Source organism: Taurulus bubalis (genome assembly GCF_910589615.1).
Source record: "Taurulus bubalis genome assembly, chromosome: 9".
Lineage (NCBI taxonomy): Eukaryota > Metazoa > Chordata > Actinopteri > Perciformes > Cottidae > Taurulus > Taurulus bubalis.
In genome coordinates this window covers 18,316,477-18,343,997 of record NC_136597.1, presented here as the reverse complement: position 1 = coordinate 18,343,997, position 27,521 = coordinate 18,316,477, and the positions used below count along the sequence as shown (strand labels likewise).

General features: G+C 41.5%; 2 protein-coding genes across 2 annotated transcripts in view; one reads left to right on the top strand and one right to left on the bottom strand.

Moving 5' to 3' along the window:
* Positions 1–662: 662 nt before the first annotated feature.
* On the bottom strand, positions 663–14,763 carry duox (dual oxidase; the record flags this gene model as incomplete). The annotated part of the gene is made up of 33 exons (XM_079224228.1): positions 663–1,141; positions 1,235–1,363; positions 1,913–2,068; positions 2,181–2,339; positions 3,252–3,484; positions 3,648–3,801; positions 3,910–4,037; positions 4,135–4,184; positions 4,278–4,377; positions 4,488–4,718; positions 4,835–5,013; positions 5,865–5,906; positions 6,066–6,135; positions 6,222–6,397; positions 6,486–6,579; positions 7,073–7,298; positions 7,526–7,711; positions 8,000–8,202; positions 9,181–9,290; positions 9,390–9,531; positions 9,630–9,748; positions 9,873–10,048; positions 10,123–10,295; positions 10,506–10,611; positions 11,137–11,227; positions 11,389–11,482; positions 11,862–11,925; positions 12,279–12,445; positions 13,365–13,566; positions 13,718–13,905; positions 14,292–14,456; positions 14,531–14,614; positions 14,697–14,763. 33 exons carry the CDS (start codon positions 14,761–14,763, stop codon positions 1,019–1,021), a joined length of 4,587 nt encoding a protein of 1,528 aa, XP_079080354.1. The 3' UTR covers positions 663–1,018.
* A 382-nt stretch (positions 14,764–15,145) lies between these two features.
* The window catches only part of LOC306741103 (dual oxidase maturation factor 1-like), a gene marked incomplete at both ends in the record, with an annotated part of 18,753 nt that continues 6,377 nt past the window's right edge, over positions 15,146–27,521 (top strand). Inside the window, 9 exon segments of the mRNA XM_079223356.1 lie at positions 15,146–15,177; positions 15,179–15,312; positions 15,705–15,710; positions 15,713–15,870; positions 15,982–16,039; positions 16,134–16,268; positions 16,451–16,658; positions 16,763–16,977; positions 17,070–17,255. Of these exon segments, the coding sequence (XP_079079482.1) occupies positions 15,146–15,177; positions 15,179–15,312; positions 15,705–15,710; positions 15,713–15,870; positions 15,982–16,039; positions 16,134–16,268; positions 16,451–16,658; positions 16,763–16,977; positions 17,070–17,255 (1,132 nt within the window).

Sequence of the window (27,521 nt, the reverse complement as noted above, 5' to 3'; positions counted from 1 at the left end):
CTTGTAACGCTCAGATTACATTCAAACAGAACATACAACTACCTGACTGAGTAAGCTTGTTGCTTTTATTCTTCTTAGGAAGTTTCACTAAGCCTCCATGATATCGACCCAGACACCCTGCATACATTATCTTGAGTGTATGTGATAAACAAATAAACGTAAACAGCCCATTGTGCAAATATCAAACACATACATGTGCAAAATACAGTTCGTCAAAGAATGATGGTATCGAGGTTTAACTCATAAATAACTCATAAATCCATGTGGCACCAAGGAAGAATTCAGAAAATCACCATATTTACTTTATTATAATTGTTTTGGGTGGAGGAGCTGTCTGTCTTATCACTAAACCAACAAATCAAATTTAGGAGTGTGTTTTAATTCAAGTGTAATTTTAGTCCACAAGCTAGAAGCACCAGAAGGAGCCAACAGCAGAATTAAGAGACTTCACCTGCACAAAATTCCATTGGTCCTTAAATAATCTAATGTACTACAAAGACAAGGCATTTACAGCAGCTGTTATGAATGTGGGACTCACAATGTCCTTCTGACAAGAACGGGTGACAAATCTATTGTAAAATGTGATTTTATTTGTCCACATATTTGAAACAAAAAACAAGAAATCAAAGACACTAAATCAATCGAACAAAGACATGGCATTACAGGCAACGACCGTTAAATAATTGAGTCAAACAGCAAATGAAAACTTGCATGATGATTAAAAATGATTTGATATATCTTGTGACTATAATCATGTAGGTTTTGTGATATAATAAAGGACAAATCTCATCCATGACTGTTTGAAATAAATGTATAACAATTATATTTATGAATAGAGAATATAGATGTTAAGAAGAAGACACATTTGATCGGTAGACATTACATTAAATCAAAACTTCCTACATTGGCTCTGTGATGGTGTGATTTTGTCATTAACTGCTGTAGTAACTTGTATTCTCCATTGTAAAGTGTCTCATCTTTCGTTCTGCAACCATGTAGTCCAATGCCAAGAGGCAAGTCAGAAGTTCTCATAGTGATGTATAAAATGGGCCTGGTCCCTCTTGTTCATCCTCTGGCACGCTTTCTCCACGTTCTTGGTCAGTCCAGGTGGTCCGCAGCTGAATACACCCATTTTCCCTACCTACACAGAGTAATACAAGGTGAAAAGTATGCTGATGTATTGGGCAATGTTTCAGACAAACACGAGATAGCTGAAGATGGATGAAGGACTGACCTCGGGGTGAACTTCCTGCAGTGAGCTGAGAAAGGACACCAGAGGCGGCCGGCCGAAGTGAGTGACGGAGCGCAGGCCGGTAAAGAGACTGCGGCTCGACACCTTCTGAAAGTGGCGCTCACACACGTACTGTCGAAAGACAAGGGTGAGGGATCAGTGGTGGATTTCATTACTATTGGAAGAATAGTTTGAGGAAATATGTTATCTGCTTTCTTCCCGAGGGTTTAATAAGAAGATCAGTGTCACTCTGCTAAATATGAACAGCCAGCAGCCGGTTAGCTTAGCTTCTCATTAAGACTAGACAAAGTGGAACACGTTATATCTTGTTTATTTTAATCTGTAAACAAGAAGTTGAGTTTTTATGTGATGTTATCATATGTATGCAACCATTTTTATAGAGCTAGTAGGCATATTTGTTTGTCTTTGGCGGAGCCAGGCTAGCTGTTTCATCATGTTTCCAGTCTTCACGCTAAGCTAAGCTAAGCTAACCAACTGCTGGCTATAGCTTCATAATTATCATTATATTTGAGAGTGAGAACAATCCTCTCATCTAACTCCCAGCTATAAAGACAAGGTACTTATTTCCCAAAATATTGAACTATTACTGAAATAAAGCACTTATTTGGAAGTAAACATTCAAATGAATTGTTATGTGGAATTATTACACTTGGATCTCACCAGCATGGTGGTGCGGAGGTCGAACTTTTCGGCCACCTGCGTGATGTAGGTGTGGACTGAGATCAGCTCCTGGGTGTCCATCTCCTCCACCTCCCTGATGATGTCGGACACCCACTCAAACTGGCGCTGTGTTCGTGTCACCCAGATGAAATACACCTTCAAACAACCAGGGAATGTTCGAGAGAGAAAGAGTGAGCTTCTTGTACAAATCAATAATGCCTCGGGGATAGATTCAAGACAACATGTATTGTTGGTTTTTAAGAGTTACCTTTTTACACTGAATCTTGGACTTGATGGAGGACTTGAACACCAGGTCTTTTAGGATGGAGGTGAATGGGGTGACTCCAATTCCTCCTCCCACCAGAACAGACACCTCAAAGTCAATCCACTCCTGATGACCCTCACCAAAGGGACCATCCAAATACAGCTTAGGATAAAATACAATATAAATATCATAAAAACACAAAGAATGGAGAACTATATTACACTATTTACACACTAAAAAATGCTGATCGTCCTGAAGCTATTTTTTTACAGATTTTTCGAAAATGAGGAAGTGAGTTTTAAAAAACTCAAACGCTTCTAGATCATCAACCACAGGTCCGCTCTAATAAATTGAAACGGCTAAAGTATTGTAAACCCTTGTGAGAAGAGAAACGATGGACTACATTTTAAAAAAAAGATCGATATATTTGTATAATTATGTAATTACGTTAACTCCTCAACATGACTGAGCGATTACAACGTTTCACTATTTAACTAATTGAGTACCCCTAACAACGGCGGATTTCGCGTCGGAGTCTCTACGTCTGTAACCGTAGAGACTGTACGAATCTTCCATTAGTTGGACTTTACTGTTTGTAAAGTATTGACGTCGCGAGCTGCGAGAAAGCAACAGCTGTTTTTTCTTGATTTTTTCTCTGTGTTTTGTCATTGTCCCTCAAACGCATCTGAAAGCGCGTCAGATGACACACGCGGAAGAAAACGGTCATTTTAAGTACACATAGCTCATGGTGCGACCAAAAATTGCTCATTTCTTTATTTCTGAACCGAAAAACATGATTTTTGGACTGTAAAGGCTTGAAAACATGTCATTGCTTGTGTTTATTGTGATTATTATTGCATATTTGGATGCTTTAGGTCTTAATCTTTCTAAAGAGGTTGATCAGACTCTTGACTTTTAAACATATTTATGCAGAAAATAATGAATAAATATTATTATTGTTATTTTTTAAAGGGCAAGGAGTTGCTGATTCTGTAGAGATGAAGGACAATAGGTGCTGATATTCATATCAAGGTCATATGAGCTGTAGAACACCTGTTGATGAGGTTAACCTGCCTTTGGATAGTCTCCGAGCTCGAGCAGGCTTTCTTCGGCGTAGAGGTCTCTGAGCTGGCTGGTCCAGGGCCCCACAGCTCGGATGTGCAGGCTCAGCGTCTCTTCGTGCGGGGCTGATGTCAGTGTGAAAGGGTGGTACTCATCTGTGTCCAACATCAGGCATGCGATACGAACCCACTGGCCTGAACGATACACGAAGCCCTGTGGTCGCTTGAACTCCAGATGTGTCACACCTACAGGTGGGAAAGCCAAGGGAAGTGTGAACTCGAATGCACAATGCATGCAATCATTACCCGATTTCACTAAAGATAATGAAAAAGTGACAGTTAGCGAAGACTAAAATCAAGGAGAGACACAGAATAACAAGACATTTTGAAGATTTTCCAGAAGATTCACCTGAAGGCAGCAGTTCAGCTCTGAGCACCGGGATCTCCAGTTTCTTTCTGCTCAAGCTGATCAGTTTGTCCAGCAGAAAAAGCAGCGCAGGTGGAATTAGGTAGATGTAGAAACGGGGCTCTTGGAGCAGGGCGAAGCTGCCATGAACAACTGTCTGTTGACAAAGCCAGCATCACATTATTCGTAAAAACTGCCTCTCATGATGGAAGCCAGCTGACTGCAGAGAGCATTTGGGGTACTTTAAAGTCTGAAAAGTACTTACTAGAATGTATACAACAATGTAGAAGTAATGTGTGATCCAAAATCCACGAAAGCTGATGCGACGGAAATAGTGTGAGGCAAAAACATACATGAATGCTAAAGTAAAAAGCAGCAATACACCAGTCATTCCTAGGAAAAGGACAAAGAGCAAAAAACAGGATTAAAGCATAATATAACAAGCACTCCATGTACCACTGGAGGTCATAAAAACTGTTTCCTATAGTACCTGGAACGGTTTGAAAGAACCACCACGACCACTTCAGAGGAAGTTCAGACCTAACATGAAACAAACAGTGAGAATCAGCACACAGAACTCTCCACAAAGTGTACAAATAGCTGCTATAGTCAGGCAGATATATCAAACAATACCCGTTGTTGGAAAAGACTTTGGGGAACAGACAAGACAGGATGCTGAGGTTGCTGACGGAGAAGATGTAGATGTTGAACACATGGCCCAAACTATGAACAACTACAGTTGGAACAGAAATAGAAGTAAGCTCACGCACATTTTCAGGTGAAGACATCAGAATTGAACCTTCCACCATCACTCTCGGCTTTCATCTCCTCCGGGCTACCAACCTGAAAGAAGGATGGCGGTCATAGCCATGAAGCGGTGGAAATCAATGGCTGCGTCGAAGGGGATGTAGCGGTTGAGGAATGTCTCCCGGCACAGTGTGATGAGGTTGCGAGACACAGTGAGGAGCATGTAGGGAAACAGGAAGGAGATGGAGGCGGCCGAGCCACGGGCGACAACGATGCCCACCAGTGAAGTCTGGGGGATGCCTGTCGCTTCGGCCTGCAAACTGTAGTCTGAAAACATATTTTAGTTGGGTCAGAAAAGAAAGGTATGATGCTGAGAGTCAAACAACTTTAACATATTAACATAGTGAGGAAGCTGAACAAGGAGAGGAATGATTTCTACTCACAGTAACATCTTTCGAGTGCCACGCCGGCTGCGATGCCGTACACGATGGTGAAGCAGACGATATGACGGCGATAATTCTCAATGAAACGTTTGAAGTGTTGGATCTTTTGTTGGATTGGATTCCTTATGTACTGCTCACGCTTGGGCTTCACATAGACATTTGGAGTGTTGACACCTGACCTGAAAATATTAAAAACTATCATCCATTTTTACTCAGAGGATACTCTTCTTCTCATTTAGCTGTGGAGCTTTAGATCATATTCAGGAAATAGGGTGTAAGGCTTTAACTTTCTACTGCAGTTGCAGCAAATGTGCAACTTCATATATTTTGGTAAACCACAGGCTGCCATGGTTTTCCATACAACCACAGTTTCCTCAATAAATAATAGCCACAAAGATACTTTATTTAACTCAGCACAGTCAGATACCTAGTGCAGTTAAGGGCTAGTATGTAAATTATGCAGATCAACCATAATTTATACAAGAAAAAAGCAAAGGAAAACGTCAAATGATAAATGTCCTGAGGTGCGCCTTTAATTGTTTTTTAAATGACAGATTATTACCAGTATGACTAATATGAGGAGGTAGTGAATTCCAAATGTAATTCCAAGCAGTAATAAGGTTTGTTCTTGGGGTTGGAGGTATCAAATGACCTAAGCTAGCGTCCCTTGTGTGATGGTTATGTCTGTTAGATGTATATTGTAACTGATTGAAGAAATATTCAGGTGTCTGATTGAATACTACCTTCCTGAAAAACGTGAGAAGGCTATAGTGAAGTTGAGTTTCCACTGAGAACTATGACAGGCGAGAGTGCATACTGTATATCCTGTGTTAGTTCTTATTGAACACTGGAGTGCTAATCTGGCAGCTCGGTTTTTAACCATTTGTAGTTTGCTTATGTCCTTCTTATACATACTTAATTTCAGAATTTCTAATATGTTTAAGTTCTCTATGGGGAATTTTGTTTGTGGTTATCTTATATTCCCCTCATCGTCATTTGCAGGAGCAGAAAAACTGAATAAGGAACAAACTTTTTCCGCCTGCGTATCTCCAATCCATCTGTCTTGTTGCTGCTGAAACAAAAAAAAGATTGTAAGCTGGGATACAATATTCACTTGGGATCTATAAATGAAATGAGGAAGTGACAAAGCTACAGTGGATCATTGTTTTTATCGACAGAGCACCAGTTGTGATCTGGATGAGTGATCACAGCCTGTGTCCTGTTCTCTGACCTGTTTCCTGAACAGATGAAGGACACTCTCTGGTCTCGACTCATCCGCTTCTTCCCCCGTTTCTCCATCCCTGCACACAGCAGAAACATTCATTTCATCAGATGAGGCCAAAGAAATTTTACAGAAAAGAGCTTCTTGGACAAGACTTCATCCAACCTTTGACATTGAGTTGGGCAAACTGCAGCTCCTCATCGTGGTCCCGCAGGAGGAAATGGAAGTCCTCCCATGTGATTTTCTCCTTGTCATCAAAGCCTGCTGCCTGCATCATTGCCTTGATGCCGTCCTCTGCCTGGCTCTTTGACAGAGCACCATTTGAGATTTCAATGAAAGACCTGCAGCACAAAAGGCCAAAGATGAAGCATCAGACAGAAAAAAGAACTTGGTGCAGTCATGAAAAAAAAGAGAAAATATTGATCAAACCTGAGCATCCTGGCAAACTCCTCTTTTGATAAGAAACCAGTTCCGCCAATGTCATTCATGGAGAACAGCAGTTTAGATTTTTCCTCAGGAGACCCTGAATAAATACAAACATCGTTAATGACATAATGTAGGACGAGATTGATCCTGACATCAACCTTTTTATCTGACATTCAGACAATATCTGACATTGCCCACTCCTGTCTAGAGCTACATTACATCAATCTGTAAAACCTCCACTTTACCTCACTTGAATCATTGAATTGTTCAACTGATTTCATGTGTTCCGTTACAGTAGATCATCCACTAGAAAGTTTCAAATGTTGTAAATGCCGTTTAATAAATTCATAAATTGTTATGATTTTCTAATATAAAAATGTCTGCTAAAATGTCCAGCTAGTCACGGAAAGAAATCGTCATTGAAAATATATGAGCATCAGTTTTGTTCTTTTTAAACGAGTGCTGAAAAAATAAATAATTCACTCCATCCATCTGGAATAAAAATCAAATTTAAATGTACATGTTTTGCACGGTTTAGATAGTAGCACACCTAGATACACAACACAGCCCTTTGGAGTCCTGCATTTTACCTTTCATAAAGATAACCATCACATCAAGGAACTCTTGGAAGGAGAGGTAACCGTTTCCATCTTTATCAGCGAGCGTGAACATGGAGTCTACAAATAAGGAGTCGGGCTTGATGCCGAGCGCATCAGCAAACTCAGCCGCTGTCAGCTCACACTGGAGAACCTCTCTGGCTTTCTTGCGGGAAACGCCACTCATGTCCCCAGCGTCACACTTCTCTATTTCCAAGACCTTTGAACCAGAGGGTATGTCATTAGTAATATCACGACGTTAACTGAGGTTACTGTTTGTCCATCACAGATGAGGTCACCATCAAGACCAACAATTAGTTATTTTGGCTGGAGGTCGGACCGAATTTTGACCTCAAACAAGGTTTGACGACATGATGTGGCCGAGCTTAATCTGCTGCCGCTGTAACAGAGCGGAGGATGAGGTAAACATCCAGAGGCTGATGGTACCTTAGAGAAAGCGTGTCGAATGAAAGTTTCCACAATCTGAGCCCTCTGCTCTTTGGTTAAAGCCTCTTTCAGCAGTTCCCTCTCTCTCATCTCCATCACTCTAATCTCCTGCGCGAGGTCTGTCACCCTCAGGCACAGATACTTGACAAATGCTGCACGTTTGCTCTCGTCATCAAAAAACAGCACCTGGATGTGCAGACAGGAGAAGAAAAACAGGACTGGAGTGAGATAAAAGTGATTCAGATCAGGTACATCTGCAGAATCATGCTTGCATCATCGATTGAATGAGGTGCAAAATAACGTCACTGGTAAAGAGAAAAAGCATTTGATGAATTTGATGTTCATGCTGAGACGAAATGCAACAGTAACAACATTAAAAAAAAAACACTTTTTTCCCTACAACTTGAATTACATTGCAGCTTTTTCTGTAGCTAAAAGGGGAAATCCCTCCCGCCCCCATTTCCAGCTGCTCACCAGGTCGTACTCTTTTGATACTTTGAGCATTAGAGATTTCTGGTGCTTGTCGTTGGAGAGATGGATGTCTAGGTAGTCCTGGTTGCCCAGATTGAGGCAGCGGTGAGGGGATCCAGATCTGTCAAAGAGCTGCAGCTTTCTCCTCTCATCGAGCTCCACGCTGACGGGATGCAGAGGTTTTTTATGGCCCTGCCACTCATGGGCTGGAAAGCAAAAGTAGAATGGTGCAAGACATGATTCTGGATGATGATGAGGACTGCAGGTGTAAAATAACGACCAGTAATAATGACCAGTTTGGTTTTACTATTGCATTTGAATAATGGATTATCAATTGTTGCAGTGTTTATAGGTTGGGTTATGTATCTGACAGGATATATTATTCATGAAAGGTCCTAAATGCATATAATCAGCTCAGTTTTATAATTGTGTTGATATCATGTGACATACATACTGGCTGCTGCAGGCCAGCGCTGCAGTAAATCATAGATGCTGATGGTCAGCTGACGTTTAGTAGTAATTGACATTGAGTCAGTTGTAAAACCTTACAATGTTTATGTTTTAACTAACATTGGGCACTATTAGCCTTTTTAACTCCAACAGGCCCACATATGGGTCGTTTTTCCTTCTGTACGTTTGTTCCCCGTGTTCAAGTAGTCGTATGAACCCCATTGAGTTTTATTACTTGTATTATTTTATATCATTTCTTTCAGATTTTATTTGTGAATTTTTTTTATATTTTCAAAAAGATTACTGTAATAACATATTTTGATCATAACTATGAACATCCAGCACGATCTAAGCAAGATTTCTCAAATATGTCTTTTGGAGCGGTCGCCGACTTGTACAAACTCCATGGTTCAGACCCTTACCAACATCCCACATACTAATAAGACACCTGTATGGCCTAAATAATCGGAATCTGCAAATCACAGGAAAACGAAGTTTAGGGGTCTTGCCACCTATTTTTAGTAAAAGAAACTGTGCCGTTCGATTAGAAAATGGAAAAAATCACTTCATCTATGGGAAATGAAGTTAAACAACGCTGTGTTCCGGAGATAATTAAGGAAACGTTAAAAAAAAAAGTTGAAGATTTTCAGTCTGTTAATAGGCGCAGGGTGGCTAAATTGACAAAAGGTTAGAAGTGTTAGAAGTATTTTTTTTAATCCCCCTGGATTACGTACCCGTGATTCCAACAGCTGGCTCCTCTGTTCTGTCACCGGTTTTTCTTCTTCTCTGAAACTTCCTGTACCTGTACTTGCGGAGATACGCCACCATGCAGGCCACCAGAAAACTAACTGTGGAAGTAGAATAATCCAATTGGATTATCATTTTCCTCAACTAAACCGCTGAAATTAGAATTATTGCTGTGCAGAAGATGGATTTGTGATACTGACCGACAGGAAAGAAGAACAGAATAATGATAAATATCCCAAAGCCAGCACGGCTCCCGTCAAAGTAATCAAGTTTGGTAGCATTAGTGCAGGGATGGAGCATTGATGCGTTCAGCTGTGCGGGCTGAGGACAAGGGTCACCTATGGTAACAGAGAGTTTATTCATCCATCCTTTAAATATTATATCACTGATTAGAACAAAATCCTAGTTTTTTTTATAAATCAAATACACAATTTACCATCTTTCCAGAAGAACACATTATTTTGTATATCAGTGGTTTCTGCACTTATGACTGCGATGAGAACGTCGTGAAAAGTCACATTGCGGATCAGCTCAATCTCCTCATCTGTAAATAAACTGGAAAACACCCCAAAGATCACAACTGAAGTGCGATGATCTGCATATGAGGTAAATCACATAATATTGTAGGACCAAATAGCACAATGTGTTGCTATTTTAAGTCCTTCAGAGAGGAGCTTACCCATTCTGTTTGTTCTCGAACCAGAAGCGGTCTCCGTTTCTGATGCGTTCAAACTGGTCCAAGATTATTGCGGAGAAAACTGGACCCGGACCATCAAAAGACTCCAGCAGTCCTCCGGGGAAGAGCTCCAGTTTTGAGACGTCTCTGCCGTACAGTTCTGCAAAATTGTTGAGCAACTGTTGGACAAAAGAACACACTTTAATTCACTAGTTTTATGCAGGTGGATCAATCTTTGTTTAAATATTTGTACCTGTGGGTTGGTGCTGTTGAGCTCAGGATTTATGTCTTCAAAGGTCTTGACAGGAGGAAGATCCAGAGCTTTTCTGAGCTCAGTGTAACTACGCAGGCCAAAGTCTCTTCCTCTCTGGATGGTGCTGGCCACCAAATCTGACCGAGTGAACCGCAGGGGTCCGTACATGAAGTCTGTCAAGTTGCAAATGAGATCAAAGCTGTGAATATTACTTTATAACTTGAATACATGTTCATAGTGATTGTAATACAGATTCTCATGATATATTTATGATTGCTTGACTTATGTTGTACTTCTGCAACACCAAGACAGAATCACCACCTTGCATTTGAAAATCTGTTTCTGATTTCTGATATATGCAACGCATGAGGATGATTAATCACCTCTTAGGTCCTCCACAACAACATTGTCTTCTTTCTCTGCAATCTGTGAAGCCATGCCCATGAGGAGGTCGTCTATGTCCTGGCTTGTCATCTTGTCATCGCCTGTCTGGAAACAGATTGACCAAAGCATTCAAACATGATGATGTGTGTGTGGCCATTCAAATTACACAAACATATTACATCTTATTTGCTTGCTCTATCTCCAATTCAACAGATATTCATGAGACAAACACTAACTTTTAAATGAACATAACGAAGAATTTATGGACGAGAATATAAAGAAATACATGGAAAGTGATTCGGAATTAACTGGCCAAACACGTCTCCAGACAGACTCATTTGAAGTCAAAGTCCACATTGTTTTACTTTTCTGCCTCTGAAGCCACAAAGATCCTGATTAAAATCATTTTAGAGCTGTTTTCCCTCAGCACTTACAAAGTCTCCATACTAAATGAATTGTACTAAATGTAACTTCCTTACCTGCTCTCATTTAGAAAAAAATAATTTTACAACTAACATGAAATACTTTGTGTCAGACAGTGGTGGAGAGACAGTTTTTGGTGATGAAATCATAGTGTTTAAATGAGTACACATGTCAATTTGAACATGCAGAAGTATGATCATAATCTACCTGACGTTTCCAAAAGCTGTTACAAAGACGCATTGCTGGTGATGAGCTGCCATCTATGTTGACAAGCTTCCTAAAATGGCAGGTTCTGTTTCTGTAGGAAAAAGGAGAGTCGATGCAGTGGGTTTGATTTCTAATAATTAGTACATCATATTTTTTTAGATGGTGTCTGACACATTTCACAGCAGTCCATTGGCAATTCACTAACATTGTGAGCTTTGATTTTTCACTGTCAACTGAAAAATATAATAGTACCTCATGTAAACACCAGGTGGGGCCATAGTGATGCCAAATCGTATGGCAGCCTGAAACTCAGGAGAGACCCCTGGATCAACAAACTTCTGGTAACCTGTGTACAGAAAAAAAAAAAAAAAGAAAAGTCAAACCAATACAAGAACAAAATAACTTGCAAGCTGAAACAATCCCCATGCATGCAAACACCCTATGCCATCATCCAAAAGTTCAACCTGAGGCAACATAAGCAGAGTGAATATGAAAATGAAGATTAAATGGTCAATGATGGGCTCATCTGACCATTGTCCCTTTAACTTTCTACAGCTGCGGGTGCTTATTCAGCAGAAGAAGGAGACTCAGGGTGATGCTTTGCTGACGGAGCACATATTTGTCGAACACCAACAACGGTAGCTCACCTGACCACGGCTTGTGGTCAGCAGTGCATTACTTGTTCCCCTCCACTTGTACGTACACGCACTCTGGCTGAGTCTTACCTGAGTAAGGAGGAAGCTTTTCGTCTCCAAGATATCCAGGCAGCCAGTCGTAGAGAGCAATATTCTGTGTGGAAAAACAGCAGGGATCAAAGTTATTGCAGCTTTTCTGAATCAACTCAAACTAAACATGATTGTATGATGATAATATACGTATTTTCCTCCTTTTAAGGTGCGTTTCTCTTGCCATTTTGGTTTTGATATGACAAAAAACATAGTTTGATTGCAGTTAGTTACCTATTGTGTTAATAGAAGCAAATGTAATTAATGTGTGTGTAATGTTGTTCAGGACAGTGTCATTCCCAATTTCATTAATACAATCACAACCATCCAGCATTGATACAACTTCGCTCTCCAGAGTGCAAATAAAAGCATTAGCCTGAGTGGCGGGAGGATTGCATGGAGACTTTTTCCTCCTACCTGGAATGTGGCAACAACGGTCTTCCTGGCGTTTTGAAACAGCTTTTCGTCTGACCACTCTGGGTGTTCCTTATGCAGTTTGGAAGCTACATAATTGTGGTACCGAAACCAGATAATCCCCTCTGCTGCTGTGAACACGTTCTCATTGGCCCAGGCATTTCCCAACTCTGCACATGGAAGATGGCACAAATTATAGGGAATTCTGCTCCATATGAATCAACATCACTAACACAATAAACAGAGAAGAGGCTGTTTATTTAATGTGTTTTTCATACAAAATACAAACTACTGAAAATGTTTCAGTCGTGACACCCTCCCATTACCTTTATTGATGAGGATCTGTGACCACAAATGGATTGATAATTTGGCTGTTTGTTTTTAAGGACGTGACAACAGAGCGGTGACAACATCAGAAGATCCTCCGCCTTCACCCCCACATAATAACTACACACCTTTTCCAAACACAAGCAACAAAACACTGGTTCCACGACAACTGTACGACATCCTCTGTGCTATAGAGAGAGGGATTTACTGCGGTGAGTGTGACAAGCCATTAACCCAATAATTAAAGAGTCATAGCTCACGTCAGGCAGGGCCTCTTTTGACTAAGCCTCTCAGGCTGCAACCCTGATCGGGGAAATAATATTTGCACGAAATTCTTGCCGCTTGAGTTCAGGTGCTTGCAGTAATGTTACTATTACCACATACAGTGTAAAAAACTGTTCAGGTACCTGATTGTTTATAGTTCAGCCAAACAAGCGATACAACATATTTAAATCTGTGCCTCCGGATAGTTTTGGATCAGATTTGCAGATCTATCATATGCAATTTGTGTGTGTAATAATGTCCTCACTGACATTTCTTTAAGAGAAAATAATTGTTGCAGGCAGATTTTTGTAAACTTGGAGAGACATTGCTGTTGAGTTTGGGCCTCCAAACATTAAATGTCACGGGCTCCATTGTTTTGGGTTGAGCTCAATGATGAGATGAGCTTAAACACCAGTGTCTGGTACTCAGTGGACAATCAAATTACTTATAATGAAAACAGTGTTTCAGGTCAGATCTGAAGTATATAAAATGTCTCACCAAAAAGCCCAAAAGGTCCATGGTTTCCTGTTGAGGGGTCAGCGGCGCTCCACATGTGACTGTGTCCTGTGGCCTGCTTTGGCATGTTCCACTCAGGGCCCGAAGTCAAGAGCCCTCCAGAGAAGCTTCTCAGGGAGTCAGACCAGGACGTGGAGGGACCATATATGGAGCTGCCATCTATCCATGCTGTCACCAAGTTGACCTGCATGTGTCATGTTTATTTTTTCTAAAATTACTGCACTTAAGGAAAAGTGGAAATGTTGGGTACAAATAATGTAAACTGCCTTTCAGTGCTGCTACAGGTCTTAATTTACTGTTCATATGTACTGTTTTTATTTAATTCAGATTGATACCTGTGTGCGAGGATTATTGGGGCTCTGGCCCGACTCTTTGTCCCACGGTCCTCTCTGGAAGGGCAGCAGGACTTTTCCAGTGGCATTGGGGTCAAAGTAGGGGTCACCTTCTGGGACTGGGATGTTCATGAACTCAGGTGGACACCCAGGACTTCTTGAGTCAAACATTTCAAAAGAAACATGATAACCTGGGAAGTAAAAGAAGAATGAACAAACCATCACTACAAAAAACATCTATCTGGAATCTGAGTGTTACATTTGTTTGATTTTGTTTTGGCTCTGGAACAAAAGACAGATCAGATAACATGAATAACATGAATTAAATACCTGTCCAATAATTTAATTTGCAATATGCATTTGTAAAATGTTAAATCAAGGAGTTGGTTACTTAATATAAATATCACATTAGCAACAGTGAAAGTATTACAATCTTGTATATAAAATCTTGCACTTGCATTTCGGTAAGATATGACTGCACCCTCACAACAAAAGTTCAGCATGGGTCAATTCGGCTCTCTGATTTCATATTTTTTGATAGTGCACTTCAATGCAACGCACTGCCTGGCATATTTACCAAAGAACAGAGAGAGCACGGTCTGGTTGCGTGTCGAGGGCAACCCGGAGGGGCCCCTGGCCAGCAGGTTGCTCAGTCTGCGGGGGTTTGGACGAAGCGGCTCCTGGACAGGTTGGTAGACTCCGTCCCAGTAATGCGCAGGCACGAGGCGCACAAGGTGAGAACCTGCGCGAGCACAAGTACAGAGTGTTGGCAGGCGGTAAACTGCTGCTGCTGCAAACTGCAAACGTGAAACTTACCGACTGCTCCGCGTTTGGGATATCCCAAACTGTTGTACCAGCCGTCGAAACGAGGAACCTCCCAGGTTATTTCACAGCGGGACTCTGTTCAAGATATGTCGACTTTAATCTGCACTTTTAGAGGTTAACCGAGTAGCTGACTGAAGTGCAGCTGTAGTGTACTTACGTTCACTGACTATGAGCACCAAGCCAACCGCTGCGCAGATACTCCAAACCCGTTTACGCAAATCCATTGATGCGAGAGATGCTCCTCAGCTCAGTCTGCAGCCGAGGAGTGAAGGACTTCTGGAAAATGAAGACAAGGTGAAGGTAACAAACATTTACTAAGTTCTATGTACTACACGTTGTTGGTTTAGCAGAAAGATTAGGCAGGAAGTCTATTTCTACAGCTGACACCTTTTGTGACAAACACCAAAACTTTAGCTCAATGTCCTGTTTCCTGAGTCAGCTAGTGTTTGATAGGAGGAGATGAAATAGTTGGGTCTTACCTACTGGGGAGGCTGGTGTGTAGTAGTGCAGTAGTAGTTGCAGTGCAGGAGCATAAGTGCAGGTGAAGGATGGTGCAATAACTAAACCAAACTAATCACAAACTGCATGAGACCTGTGTTGCCAAAAATGGGAATGGTCATTACTTCTGGATACCACCTCTTTTCCACAGTATTCCAGTCAATGCATCCTCCTCCTTAGTGAAACAAAGGGGGCAGGGGGTATAAAAGAAGTGTATGTGCCCTCAACATTTACATTTCACTCTCCTCCTGCCGTACTCGTCTTTCAACTTTCAGGTAAGAAAGATCTTTGGGATTTTCTCTGTTTCACTGATGGGTTTCATTTGAAACTTTTATTCACATTTAGGTGCAAATGAATGATTTAAAATCAAGAGCATCTACTTGTATTACACTAACTGAGGTGGTCAAGTGGATGAACTATAATTGCATGCCTTTTGTTTATGACACAGATGCATTCATTTATTTGCAGCAAAGAGACACAGTGTCAGGGAACATTAGGTGACATTACATGAGTCAGATATGGTTGTGCTTCATCATGTGCCATGTTACACAGCAGTAATATTCGTCCCGTACGGTATCTGCCGTAAGGAACAAGTGCTGCTATGTCTGCCTCTGGAGGAAACTGAGAGTTCTGCCACTAACACTGTCTTCTCTGTTACACTGTCTAGTCTCAGCTAAGGAGCTAAGATGACTTTCTACGATGGCATTTACCCATTCTACCCTCAACAAAGGACCTCCTTCATCTTCAGTGGCCGCTTGCTCACCATTATTCTGGTCTTTCTTGTGCTAGCAGTCAGTCTTCTTCTCATTCTGCCAGGGATACGAGGGAAGTCGGTGAGTCCAAAGCGTCACATGAACTATTACTAACTGCAAAAACCTCAGAAGTATTGTCTCCTTTTTTATTCAGTGCACCTTAAATCATTTAGCTCTTTATGATCCTATCAGAGGCTGTTCTGGATGTGTCGAACAATTATCAGCTTGTTCATAGGAGTGGTGATAGTGGGTGAGTTTTGTATTTTTGTTATTGTCGTTGAATAAATCACAGATTTTCCTTTTCCTGCCGACGTCACTCATCACTTTGTGTCTCTTCTCGGTAGCGCTCAACTTTACCAACGACTGGGCCGGGGCCAGAATGACCACTAATGCCACCTACAAGTCTTTCAGCAACGCAGTGGTTAACGCTGACATCGGCTTGCATGTTGGACTGTACGGCATCAATGTGACACTGAAAGGTGAGTCACCATTGCTGCTGTTATGCGCAGATATGTTTACAATACACTCATACACTGGCAGCTCTAAAGCGTTGAACAACTTAGATATGTTTGCTCAGTAGTCCTGCAACTTAAACTACTTTGTGGGATATGTGTGTTTTGGGTGCATCTGTCATAAATGTGTGCCTTTTTTTCTCTCACAGGGAATCCTGTTGTACAGTTCAATGAGACCATAGACTACAATGAGATGTTCAGCTGGCATGACACTATGGAAGAAGAGTATGAGGATGCTCTGGAGAAAGGTTTACCCAACCCCATCCTGTACATCGCTGAGAAATTCACCCTGAGCAGTCCATGTGGACTCATCTTTCAGTACAGATACTCAGGACGATATGCCTCTGCAACCCTCTGGTAATGATAACTGCTAACAGTTTGAACTTGTATTGATAAACTGTCAGTGTGATCAGATGAATGTTAAAAGTAGCAGACATTTACATGGCTGCATAATTTCACAGGACGGCATTTTGCTGCTGGATGCTCGCCAATATCCTCTTCTCCATGCCGGCCATTCTGTACGCCGGGTACATGATGATGGCCACCGCAGCCTTCATCTTCTTCTCCATGGCCTCCTTCTCCACGATCATGAACGCGCCGCAGTGTGTTTTCTCCATAGGAACCGACTCCTTTGAAATTGAGTACAGCCATTCATTCTGGCTGGCTCTGGCTACAGGTAGCGATGAGACACTGCACATTCATTTCATACGTTTTGAACTGTAAACAGGCCCGCAGAGCGCAATTTCTACTAACTGAAATCTTTTACAGGTGTTTTGTGTGCCTTCATTGGGATTCTGGTGGTGATGTTGAACCTTCTTATACCAGAAAATATTAAAGATGCTTTCAGTGTCGGTGTCGACAGTCATGAAGACGAGGATGTTTCTTATGGGGAGGGATACCTGAATGCAGTTTTTCTTGATGGAGTGACAATTTCCCCCACTGACATCAAAAGCGGTATGTGGCTTTATTCATTGTACTTATATAAATCTGTTAAAAATTTGACTTTGATGTAATTTATTGTTGCAAAATACATATTCAGTTCTGTGACCAATGCGGCATTAATAAGGGATGCAAGATTGGAATTAGATGAATCACAATATCATAGGCGAGTAGGTAAAATATTGGTTTTGTTGATTGAAAGCAGACGTGACATTACGTCTGCTTTCTATCAGTAAAACCGGTTCTTCCTCCAATTTGTTTATCTGACAAAAGGAAGAGGAAACTGTACCCACCCAGTGTAGGACATGTTTGCCCCCACCGACTGAAATCCAGGCCCATTTAAAAAGAAATTGGTTTAGAAATTATTTAGGTTTACAGTATATGAGCAATTGTCATCAAATGGCAATAATAAGACTATTAGGCAGTAGTCTACAGATTCAAAGTGTTTTTATTTGATTTTTTTAACAAAAAAACAACTATTCAATTCAATTGTATTCTTATTTCTTTGTTGTTATTTGTTGTTATTACATTTTTTAAACAACTATTAACAATTATAACTTTTTTCTTTCTTTTTTTTTATAATTAAAAATTATATTTCTTGATTTTTTTGTTACCTTAATCACCTTGTACCTACCTAGTACAGGAATTACAGATAGGACAGACAAGGGGGGGGGGAGACCGGGTCATATAGGCTGCGATGTTTTTGACAAGTTCATTAAATAATCATAATTATTAGAGGTAATTATGGGGGCATTTTTTGCCCCTCTCCTAGTGATATCAGGGGCAAAATTATATTTCTTAGGGGGACAGTTTTGCCCTTTGCCCTCGTGTATTTCCGACGCTGCAACCACCCAGACATATTGTATTTACATGATTAACTCACAAGTCAGTATTTATCAAACTGGGGCGGTGTTACAGGTGGGGCGCAAGAGGAAATGCTGATTTTAAATGTTTACCGTACGCCATTAATAGGTTATGCTTACTCTTTAGTAGTAACTAAATATTAGTAATTTTTGCACAGATATAAATTTATTTTCTAACAAAGTGATAGCACATTTTTTTTGTCTGATGGAGCAATCTGGTTCACTTGAAAGTGATTGTAATGTTCTTTATTCTATTATTTATAACCCCGCCTCCCCCCAAAAAAAGCTGTAAACCTAGGGGAAACACTGACTGCTAGTTATATAAGTTATATCCACCTTTTTCGCTTGTTGACTGACATGAGTTTGTTTCTGTGTTTTAGGAGCACCTATGAAGCCGTCCTGCTAATACTTGAAGATATTTTTGCTGAATGTGTTGGAGGAGTGTCTAACACAGTGTCTTCACACCTGTTTGAATGATCTATGTGAGCCTGTTATGTGTTATACATGAATTAACTGTAAATAGTTGTGTATGTAAAGTTCATTGTCATGAAGTACAATATGTTAATTTGTATGGTATCCATACACTGTGTATATACACTGATCAATACAGATTATAGGTCTATCGTTGCTCTACTTTTCATTGGAAATGAAAGATGAAAATAATGTATAGTTTAATATTGGTTACATTTTGATAGCCTCTTGAGGATTACTTGTGAGCCATGCATGTTGCCATAGAAACAGCACATGGTCTAAGTTGTACATAGGTCTCGAGCAGCGTCATTGGGTAAAGCATCCTTCATGAACACTTTCTGAGATCCAAATGAATGTGAAAAAAAACGAGAGGAAGAATGCAAACCAAAGTGCTTGGATTGGAACAATTGATTAATTTCTAATAGAGGAACATGCACTTTACGTCTTGTCTGTAAGTACTTTTTTTTGCAGTACCACCATAATAAAATAAAAACAACAACAAGCATTCATTTATAAGATTGTATTCTTAGTGTGTTATCACATTACATTCATTCAGTAATGTATATTGTGATACATTCTTGAACTACTTCTCTTCAACACCAGAAACTCACGCACAGTACCACAGACAGAGTATTCACATTGTAAGGCCATTATGACAATGTAATTAAAGATAAAACCTGAAAATGAAAACTGGATGTCCTTTACAGCATTGCAACAAGAGGCCGAGAAAATAAAATGATAGAAAAATAAATTCCCCTCGTCCCACTGAGCCACCTGTCCATCATATGTCCTTCGGCTCCACACGACCAGACATGCATAACTACAGTGGGCTGATCCATGCAGGGTCTCTATATGTAGACAGGCGTCTCCTGTCCTGTCAGCAGTCTGAACATCACAGCAGGCATCGTCTTCATGTTAATCTGGCAGAGATGAGAAGAGGGGAACAATTACACTGTCAATTTAAGAAGCACGGTCCTAATCGCATCATTTGAATCAAGGCCTACTGTACTCCCTTCTGTCCCACCAGAGAGTCAGACGAGACCTTGAATCTGTGAGTGAAAAACAATAAAGGAGACATACGCTGGCAGAAATTGGGCTAAAACACACACAAAAACAATGATGTTACCAGCTGGGAAAAGGTGGAAATTATAGAGTAGAAGATGCATCTTGCTCACTCATTAACACGTTGTATCTTACTTATTTAATCACTACAAAAATAAGGTGTAAAAATGACACTTTGTGGTTTTACGAAGGTTTGTGCGCCAGACATTAAATACAATTTAGAGGTGCTAGTGGTTTTATGTTGCACCAAGCTAGCTGTTTGTTCCTGTTTTAAGTTAAGCTAAGCAGCTGATAGTCTCATATTCAATGTACAGGCATTTCAATCAGGAGAGACTTGTTCCGAATTCACAATAATTTTATTCTGTTGGATCACAATGAATAGTACAACAATGAATAGTGCAAAGTCTTTGGCGATCGGACTCTATCCTGAACCAGGATAAACAAGGGGCTCTGAGTTCTGACCCGGCAGAATCCCCATGGAGTCCAGACACTGGTGGTGGTGGTGAAGAAGGGAGTTGCTGTCATCCAGTGATGAGTTAGGAGTTGACTGCCTGCTGCCTGGAGGTGACTGGGGTGGATGAGGGTCGCATTCATTTCCGAGCTGAAATGACAACTGACAGCAGCAGAGTAGAGCACACCTTTAACATTTGACAGCAACGATCTGATTGGCTTAGAGACACAGTGACGCATCTGGTTGGTTGCTTACAAGTGGACTTCCCCCCAGATCAGCTGCTACCGTAATGAAGAAATAGACTGCGATATGTGCACGACCCGTAGTGTAGGGTCTTCCTTCCTGAACTACCACTTAAGCTCCATGAGAGATCATCCAACTCTCAGCACGAAAGCTAATAAACAAAAAAATCTGCAAGTCAAACTGTTCTTTTGAAACACAGTATCCATTTGTGGATAGATAAGGATATGCACTTTAATTTGTAGATTTTAGGTAATAAATTGCCTTGACATTGAATGGAATCACATATTTCTTAATTTCTGACCAGGCAAATGTTCTCAAACAATCATCCCTCATATGCTGGACGATTATATTTTGGGAAGGGGGGGGATTATCCGCGTGTATGTTATACACAATTAAAGATTTACCTTTGCTCTTTTAGTAATTGTATTTATTGATTAAATGCATGCAGGATTACAATGATGTAGGACACCAAAAGTTCTTGCCTTTAACTAACCTAAAACTGATCTAATCTGTAGTTATGTCTTTAAACGGGCTGCATGGTTGTAACGATCCCCGTGGGCACCGAGCGCCGAGGGCAACGCGCGGTCATTTGCAGTTTCTTAATGCACTTTATTATTTATTTATAGGCAAGATGCAGGTATCTGTCGTCTCCTCGACTGTCAGCGGTTCCGGCTGCATCGCCTTTGCTACCTGCTTCTCCTCTCACTCCTCCTCAGTCACTGTTTATATGGGAGACACACCCACGCACACACACAAACAATTGTACCCAGCTGAGGCTGATCACACCTCATCCCGGCACCTGTTCCCAGAATCGGTCCTCCACTCCCCCTCCGCAGCTGAGCTAACCACACCCCGCCACCACAATGGTACAGTGATTTGTGCCGTAATCAGCGAAAATTGCTATCTTGTGGCATGATGTCTTCTTACCTCACCCACTGAGACAGACAGGGTTTTGAACAATCTTCGCATGTGCCATGCCGACAACACTCTGACCATTTATTTCAATGATTCTGTGTCCAACACGAACACCGCCTCGTTCATGCTATGCCGCCTCGCATTAGACTGCAAATCTGAAAATGTGAAAAAAAAGACACTTTGCGTGTAAGTGTATAGCGCAGGTGTGTACTTTAACTGTGGTGGCGGTGGTGTGGTTCGCTCAGCTGGGTACAATTGTTTTTGTGAGTGTGTGTGCGGGTGTGTCTCCCATATAAACAGAGGAGTGAGAGGAGAAGCAGGTAGCAGAGGCGATGCAGCCGGAACCGCTCACAGTCGAGGAGACGACAGATACCTGCATCTTGCCTATAAATAAAGTGCATTAAGAAACTGCAAACGACCGTGTGTTGCCCTCTATGTGCTGCCCGATACTCAAGAGGTAATGGGGATTGTTACAGTAACCTCGATCTAAAGTTTAGTGGAATGATTCATGCTAACAAGGGCTGACTCACAATGCCATTCTGCACACTGAAACCAAGCTGGAACTTGAGATCGGTTCTCTTGATGAGGACAGTGGTGACCGTGTATCACCTGAAGCCAAAGTCTTCTCCAACTTAATTCTCCATTAGTGTTTGAATAAGTATAAAAAACATGAGAGCAGCAGTTCTTTTTCATTTATTCCTACATACATGTTCTTGCTAAATATTTCCACTGCACTAAATCCACAGCTAAAAAATAGTCTGTTTGAGTAGCGTTTCTAACCACCAGGACATTGTTTATGTTGTGATATCTCCTTCGAACACTGAATGAACACTGAATATGTGAAAACTGGAGGTACCTGATGCTGTGTACCTTGATGATTCCCTGACAGGTGGCAAGTGGCAGCCCCACCAAGCTGGTGTCATTGATGGACATAATCTGGTCCCGCTGACATTCAGCTCCCTCAGGATCTTTTGGCGGTGCTGTTTGAGGATCTTAGACGTCCATCTCTTCTTCTTCCTGGTGCACGGCCTCCTGCCAGACCTCTGCTGCGGCTTCTTCTGCCTCTTCACAAACCACTTCTCACTAGGGATGGGTATCGTTTGGGTTTTTTCCGATACCGGTGCTAAACCGATACTTTTAAAACGATACCAGTGCCTAAACGGTGCCTGAACCGATACTTTTTTATTGCCAACGCAATTTTTTTTCTTCAAATTTAACAATATTATGAACTGTTTAAAGTATACTATAGATATAAATAAATAAGTACATACAAAACACGCTTCAAACTACAGCTTCAAACCTTTTAACTTCAAACTATACAAATATATATTTAAAAAAAGAACAGACAAGCATCAGGTGGCCTGATTGGACCTTGTGCAACAGAACTCAGACACTGTTGGATCCTAAAACTGCTGCTTTACTGGACTACACGTCATCATTGATATCAACTGGAGAGATTTGTTCCATCAAGCCGAGGACGGGCGTTCAAAAGCTCGTGCTCGTGTCTCCAGCGATCTCTGTGTGCGCGCACTGTGTGTGTGTGTGAGCGCTGGAAGCCCCGCCCCCTCGAGCCCCGCTCTGCATGCAGGCAGACAGAGAGCAGAGCAGCGAGTGCGCTCTGATCCGCGCTATTTTAATAATCGTTTTTAGCGTGCGAGCACCGCGCTACCTTTTTAGTATCTATATACCGTGCAACTTTACAGAGTAGTGGGGAAAAAAAAAGTATTTAAATTTCTCAGGCACCGGAAGGAAGCACCGAAATCTGAGTTGCTTTTCGGTCCAGTAGGTACCGGACGTGTTGGAACCGGTGCCATACTGGCACCGGTTCTCGGTACCCAACCCTACTTCTCACTGCCGCTGCCAAACATCTTCAAGTCTTTACACTTGTGCCTTATGACAATGGTGCCTCATTATATCGAGAGCTGAGATTGTTCTGCAATTTATGATGTACAACATGGGTATGTGATATGTAAGTGCCTTAAAAGGTGAATTTATGAAATTATGTCAAATCGAGAAAATCGACTGGAATGACCTCAGTGTTGGAAGCGCACTAAGAAGATTACAAGACTCTTAAGAACACCAATTCAAACTGCTCACCACTGCGCAGACAACACACTTTGCATTATTTTGGCCTGTCTCGTAAGAAGATTTGTGCTACTTAAGTTGTCATTTAATCACTATATGTTCCTTTTAATTAAAAATGTGTCAAACCTGTTTCTCTTTTCTGTTACTTCCTGAGAGATAATTTAGAACAACCATGGCACAGGCAGCACAGTTATTTTGAGTAATGCTGAGCCTAAAGTCATCAGGGAATATAAGGCTTGTGAGGTTCAAATCTGCTCCTCTTCTTGAATGAAACCAGCTGCCTCTGAGCAAGGCACTGACATGCCCAGCTCTCCAACAACTCACCTTCTTGGCTTTTGCTGTGAATGGGACACCTGATCAAAGTAAAATTAAACCATTTTATCATGGGCATTGACCCGTTACATCGGGATGTCAGGCTTGCTTTGAGGAGAAGCATTAACTCATAATAGAATGGAACAAGGGCATCTAAAGGGCAGCTTAATGCATGGTATAGAAAATCGAAAAGAAAAAGAAAAGTAATGCGGCACAAACCAGCATGACCTTGAATCACATTTTAACCCGCTGCTGTGTAAAAGGATGGAGGATGGCCTAATCTTTACCAGAAGAGGGTGCCATTTGATCAGTGAGTGACCGAGAGCTGGAGATCAGAAGAGATCACTATCTGATATCATGGTAATGTAAAATCTAAAATCTGTAATCAAAACTGATTGACATAATTATATATTATTGTCCATCCATTATCAGCCGCTTATCCGGGGTCGGGTCGCGGTGGCAGCAGGTTCAGCAGGCCGACCCAGGCTTCCCTCTCACCCGCAACACTTTCCAGCTCATTCTGGGGGATCCCGAGGCGTTCCAAGGCCAGCCGGGAGATATAATCCCTCCAGCGTGTCCTCGGTCTTCCCCGGGGTCTTCCACCAGTTGGACGTGCCTGGAAAACCTCTAATGGGAGGCGTCCAGGAGGCATCCTGACTAGATGCCCGAACCACCTCAGCTGACTCCTTTCGACACGAAGGAGCAGCGACTCGACTCCAAGCTCCCTCCTGATGTCCGAGCTCCTTACCCTATCTCTAAGGGTGAGCCCGGCCACCCTGCGGAGGAAGCTCATTTCGGCCGCTTGTATTCGAGATCTCATTCTTTCGGTCACGACCCAGAGTTTGTGACCATAGGTGAGGGTTGGAACATAGACCGACCAGTAAATGGAGAGCTTCGCCTTCCGGCTCAGCTCCCTCTTCACCAGGACGGACCGGTACAGCGCCTGTTTTATTGCTGCAGCCGCACCGATCCATCTGTCGATCTCCCGCTCCACCTTACCCTCACTCGTGAACAAGACCCCGAGATACTTGAACTCCTTCGCTTGGGGTAGGCAGTTTGTCCCCACCTGGAGGGAGCAATCCACCGGTTTCCGGCAGAGCACCATGGCCTCAGATTTGGAGGCGCTAACTCTCATCCCTCATCCAATATATTATTGTAATGTTTAAAATGTGAAATATATTTTTCAAGCTTGTATAATAATACTCAATATACATCTCATGAACACATGAATATAGGCTCTACAAGATTTTTTTCTCTAATGTTCAATGCTGACATGTTTTTAATGAATCACTTTATCATAATCACTGTTTCTATCCATTTTCCTTTTCCACTATTACAAATGCTATTGCATGTCATGCCAACAATTTTTATTTAAATTTAAATAGTTGATTGTTGACTGAAAATAGTGGTTGTACTCAAAAGAATAAAATAAAAAGTTAATGATTTACACCCATACACTAATGTTTTTGTCAGTACAGTTATTGATCATGCTGTGTTTTTCCTGAGCATCCTTCTACACTGTTGCATGTGAACTCCAACAGTCTATTTGCAGTTTGCATTTTTTTAAATCTATTTGTGTTTTCCTAGAGATAATATTTAATCACTTAGCTGCAGTGCAGGGAGTAACACAAGGTGGATATTTTTAACAAAAAATACTGTAACTTTGGGAAATACATGCTTGATTTGTATATTTTTGCTTTATTATATATAGTGACAGCTTCTAGAGAGAGGAAGAGAAACAAAAGAGGCTGATATGCTGTTAAACTGAATTAAGAACATATATTATAATTACTAATATATACTAAATAATCTACAAAATGGAGGGTGGAAGTTCCCATCATCCATCATCCACATTGCATCGGGTAAATTTCCTCAGAATTGTTGCATCAAAGAAGTCAAACGTTATCTTAAACACATTCTTGTGGCGACCTAAAATTCCGTTTCCTTCCTGTCAGTGCGCTACCGTTATCTAATATTCAAATAAACCAAATAAAAAAAGATAGTGTTTGTCTTTTGTTTAACTACTAACCACTGCTTCTTATCAGTTCCTTTTTCATCTTCTCGCTTACGCAGGCGAACCACTATGATCGTGACACCTTAAACTTAATTTGTCTACAATAATCAACCACTCCATCCTCTCACGTCTCCAGTACTCCCTTGGTAAAACTGGCACTGCCCTCTCCTGGTTTACCTCGTATCTTTCAGACCGACATCAATTCCTCCACATTCCTCAGATCTTGCCACAGATTCTCGATGGGATTTAGGTCTGGACTTTGACTGGGCCAGTCTAACACATGAATATGTTTTGTTTTAAACCATTTCATTGTAGCCCTGGCTTTATGTTTAGGGTCGTTATCCTGCTGGAAGGTGAATATCTGCCCCAGTCTCAAGTGTTTTGCAGACTCCAACAGGTTTTCTTCCAAGATTGCCCTGTATTTGGCTCCATCCATCGCCCGATCAACTCTGACCAACTTCCCTGTCCCTGCTGAAGAGAAGCACCCCCAGAGCATCATGCTACCACCACCATGTTTGACAGTGGGGATGGTGTGTTCAGGGTGATGTGCAGTGTTAGGTTTCCGCCACAGATAACGTTTTGCATTTAGGCTAAAAAGTTCAATTTTGGTCTCATCTGACCAGAGCACCTTCTTCCACATGTTTGCTGTGTCCCCCACATGGTTTCTGGCAAACTGCAAATGGGACTTCTTATGGTTTTCTTTTAACAATGGCTTTCTTCTTGCCACTCTTCCATAAAGGCCAGATTTGTGGAGTGCACGCCCAATAGTTGTCCTGTGGACAGATTCCCCCACCTGAGCTGTGGATCTCTGCAGTTCGTCCAGAGTCACAATGGACCTCTTGGCTGCATCTCGTCAGTGCTCTCCTTGTTCGGCCTGTAAGTTTAGGTGGACGGCCGTGTCTTCGTAGGTTTGCAGTTGTGCCATACTCTTTCCATTTCCAGATAATGGATTGAACAGTGCTCCGTGACATGTTCAAAGCTTGGGAAATCTTTTTATAGCCTAACCCTGCTTTAAACTTCTCCACAACTTTATCTCTGACCTGTCTGGTGTGTTCCTTGGACTTCATGGTCCTGTTTGCTCCCCAATATTCTCTTAACAAACCTCTGAGGCCGTCACAGAACAGCTGTATTTGTACTGAGATTAGATTACACACAGGTGGACTCTATTTAGTCATTCGGTCAACATTCAATCATTCAGCAGTCATCAGGCAACTTCTGAAGGCAATTGGTTGCACTCAGAGTAAAGGGGGCTGAATAATTTTGCACATTGCACTTTTCAGTTTTTTAATTTGTGAAAAAAATTTAAAATCATGTATAATTAGGGCCCGAGTACTGACGTAGTCAGATCGAGGACCTATTGAAATGCTAAGTATTATTATTCCCGACCTATGCGCAGGGAAAAGAGGTGCTTGGGATAAACCTACATTCTTCAAACTTTGCACACCCATCAGACTCGGCGAAAATTTTAATATAATTTGGGTGTCGACCAAAAGTCTGAGAAAATGTCCCTATAGCGCCCCCTTTAGGCAGAAAGGCTACGCTTTTTGCCAACTATGGCCGATTGACTTGAAATTTTACACACATGTCCGGGTGGGACTGCTCTACAAAAAACTTATCCGTGAAATTAAAATGCGCCTAATTAGATTTTCCGCCATTTTGAATTTTGTAAAAAACACATTTTTGCCCATTCCTCCTAAACGCTGCGTCCGTTTCTTACGAAATTTTCTCTGAATCATCATTGGCTCAATGTGGTCAAACGATATTGTCAACCGTGTTGAGATCTCATTGCGTTCAGAAGTTATTAACTAATTAACCTCTTAGGGGCGTGGCTCAATATGTCAATACACATAACTTCCAAATTACTT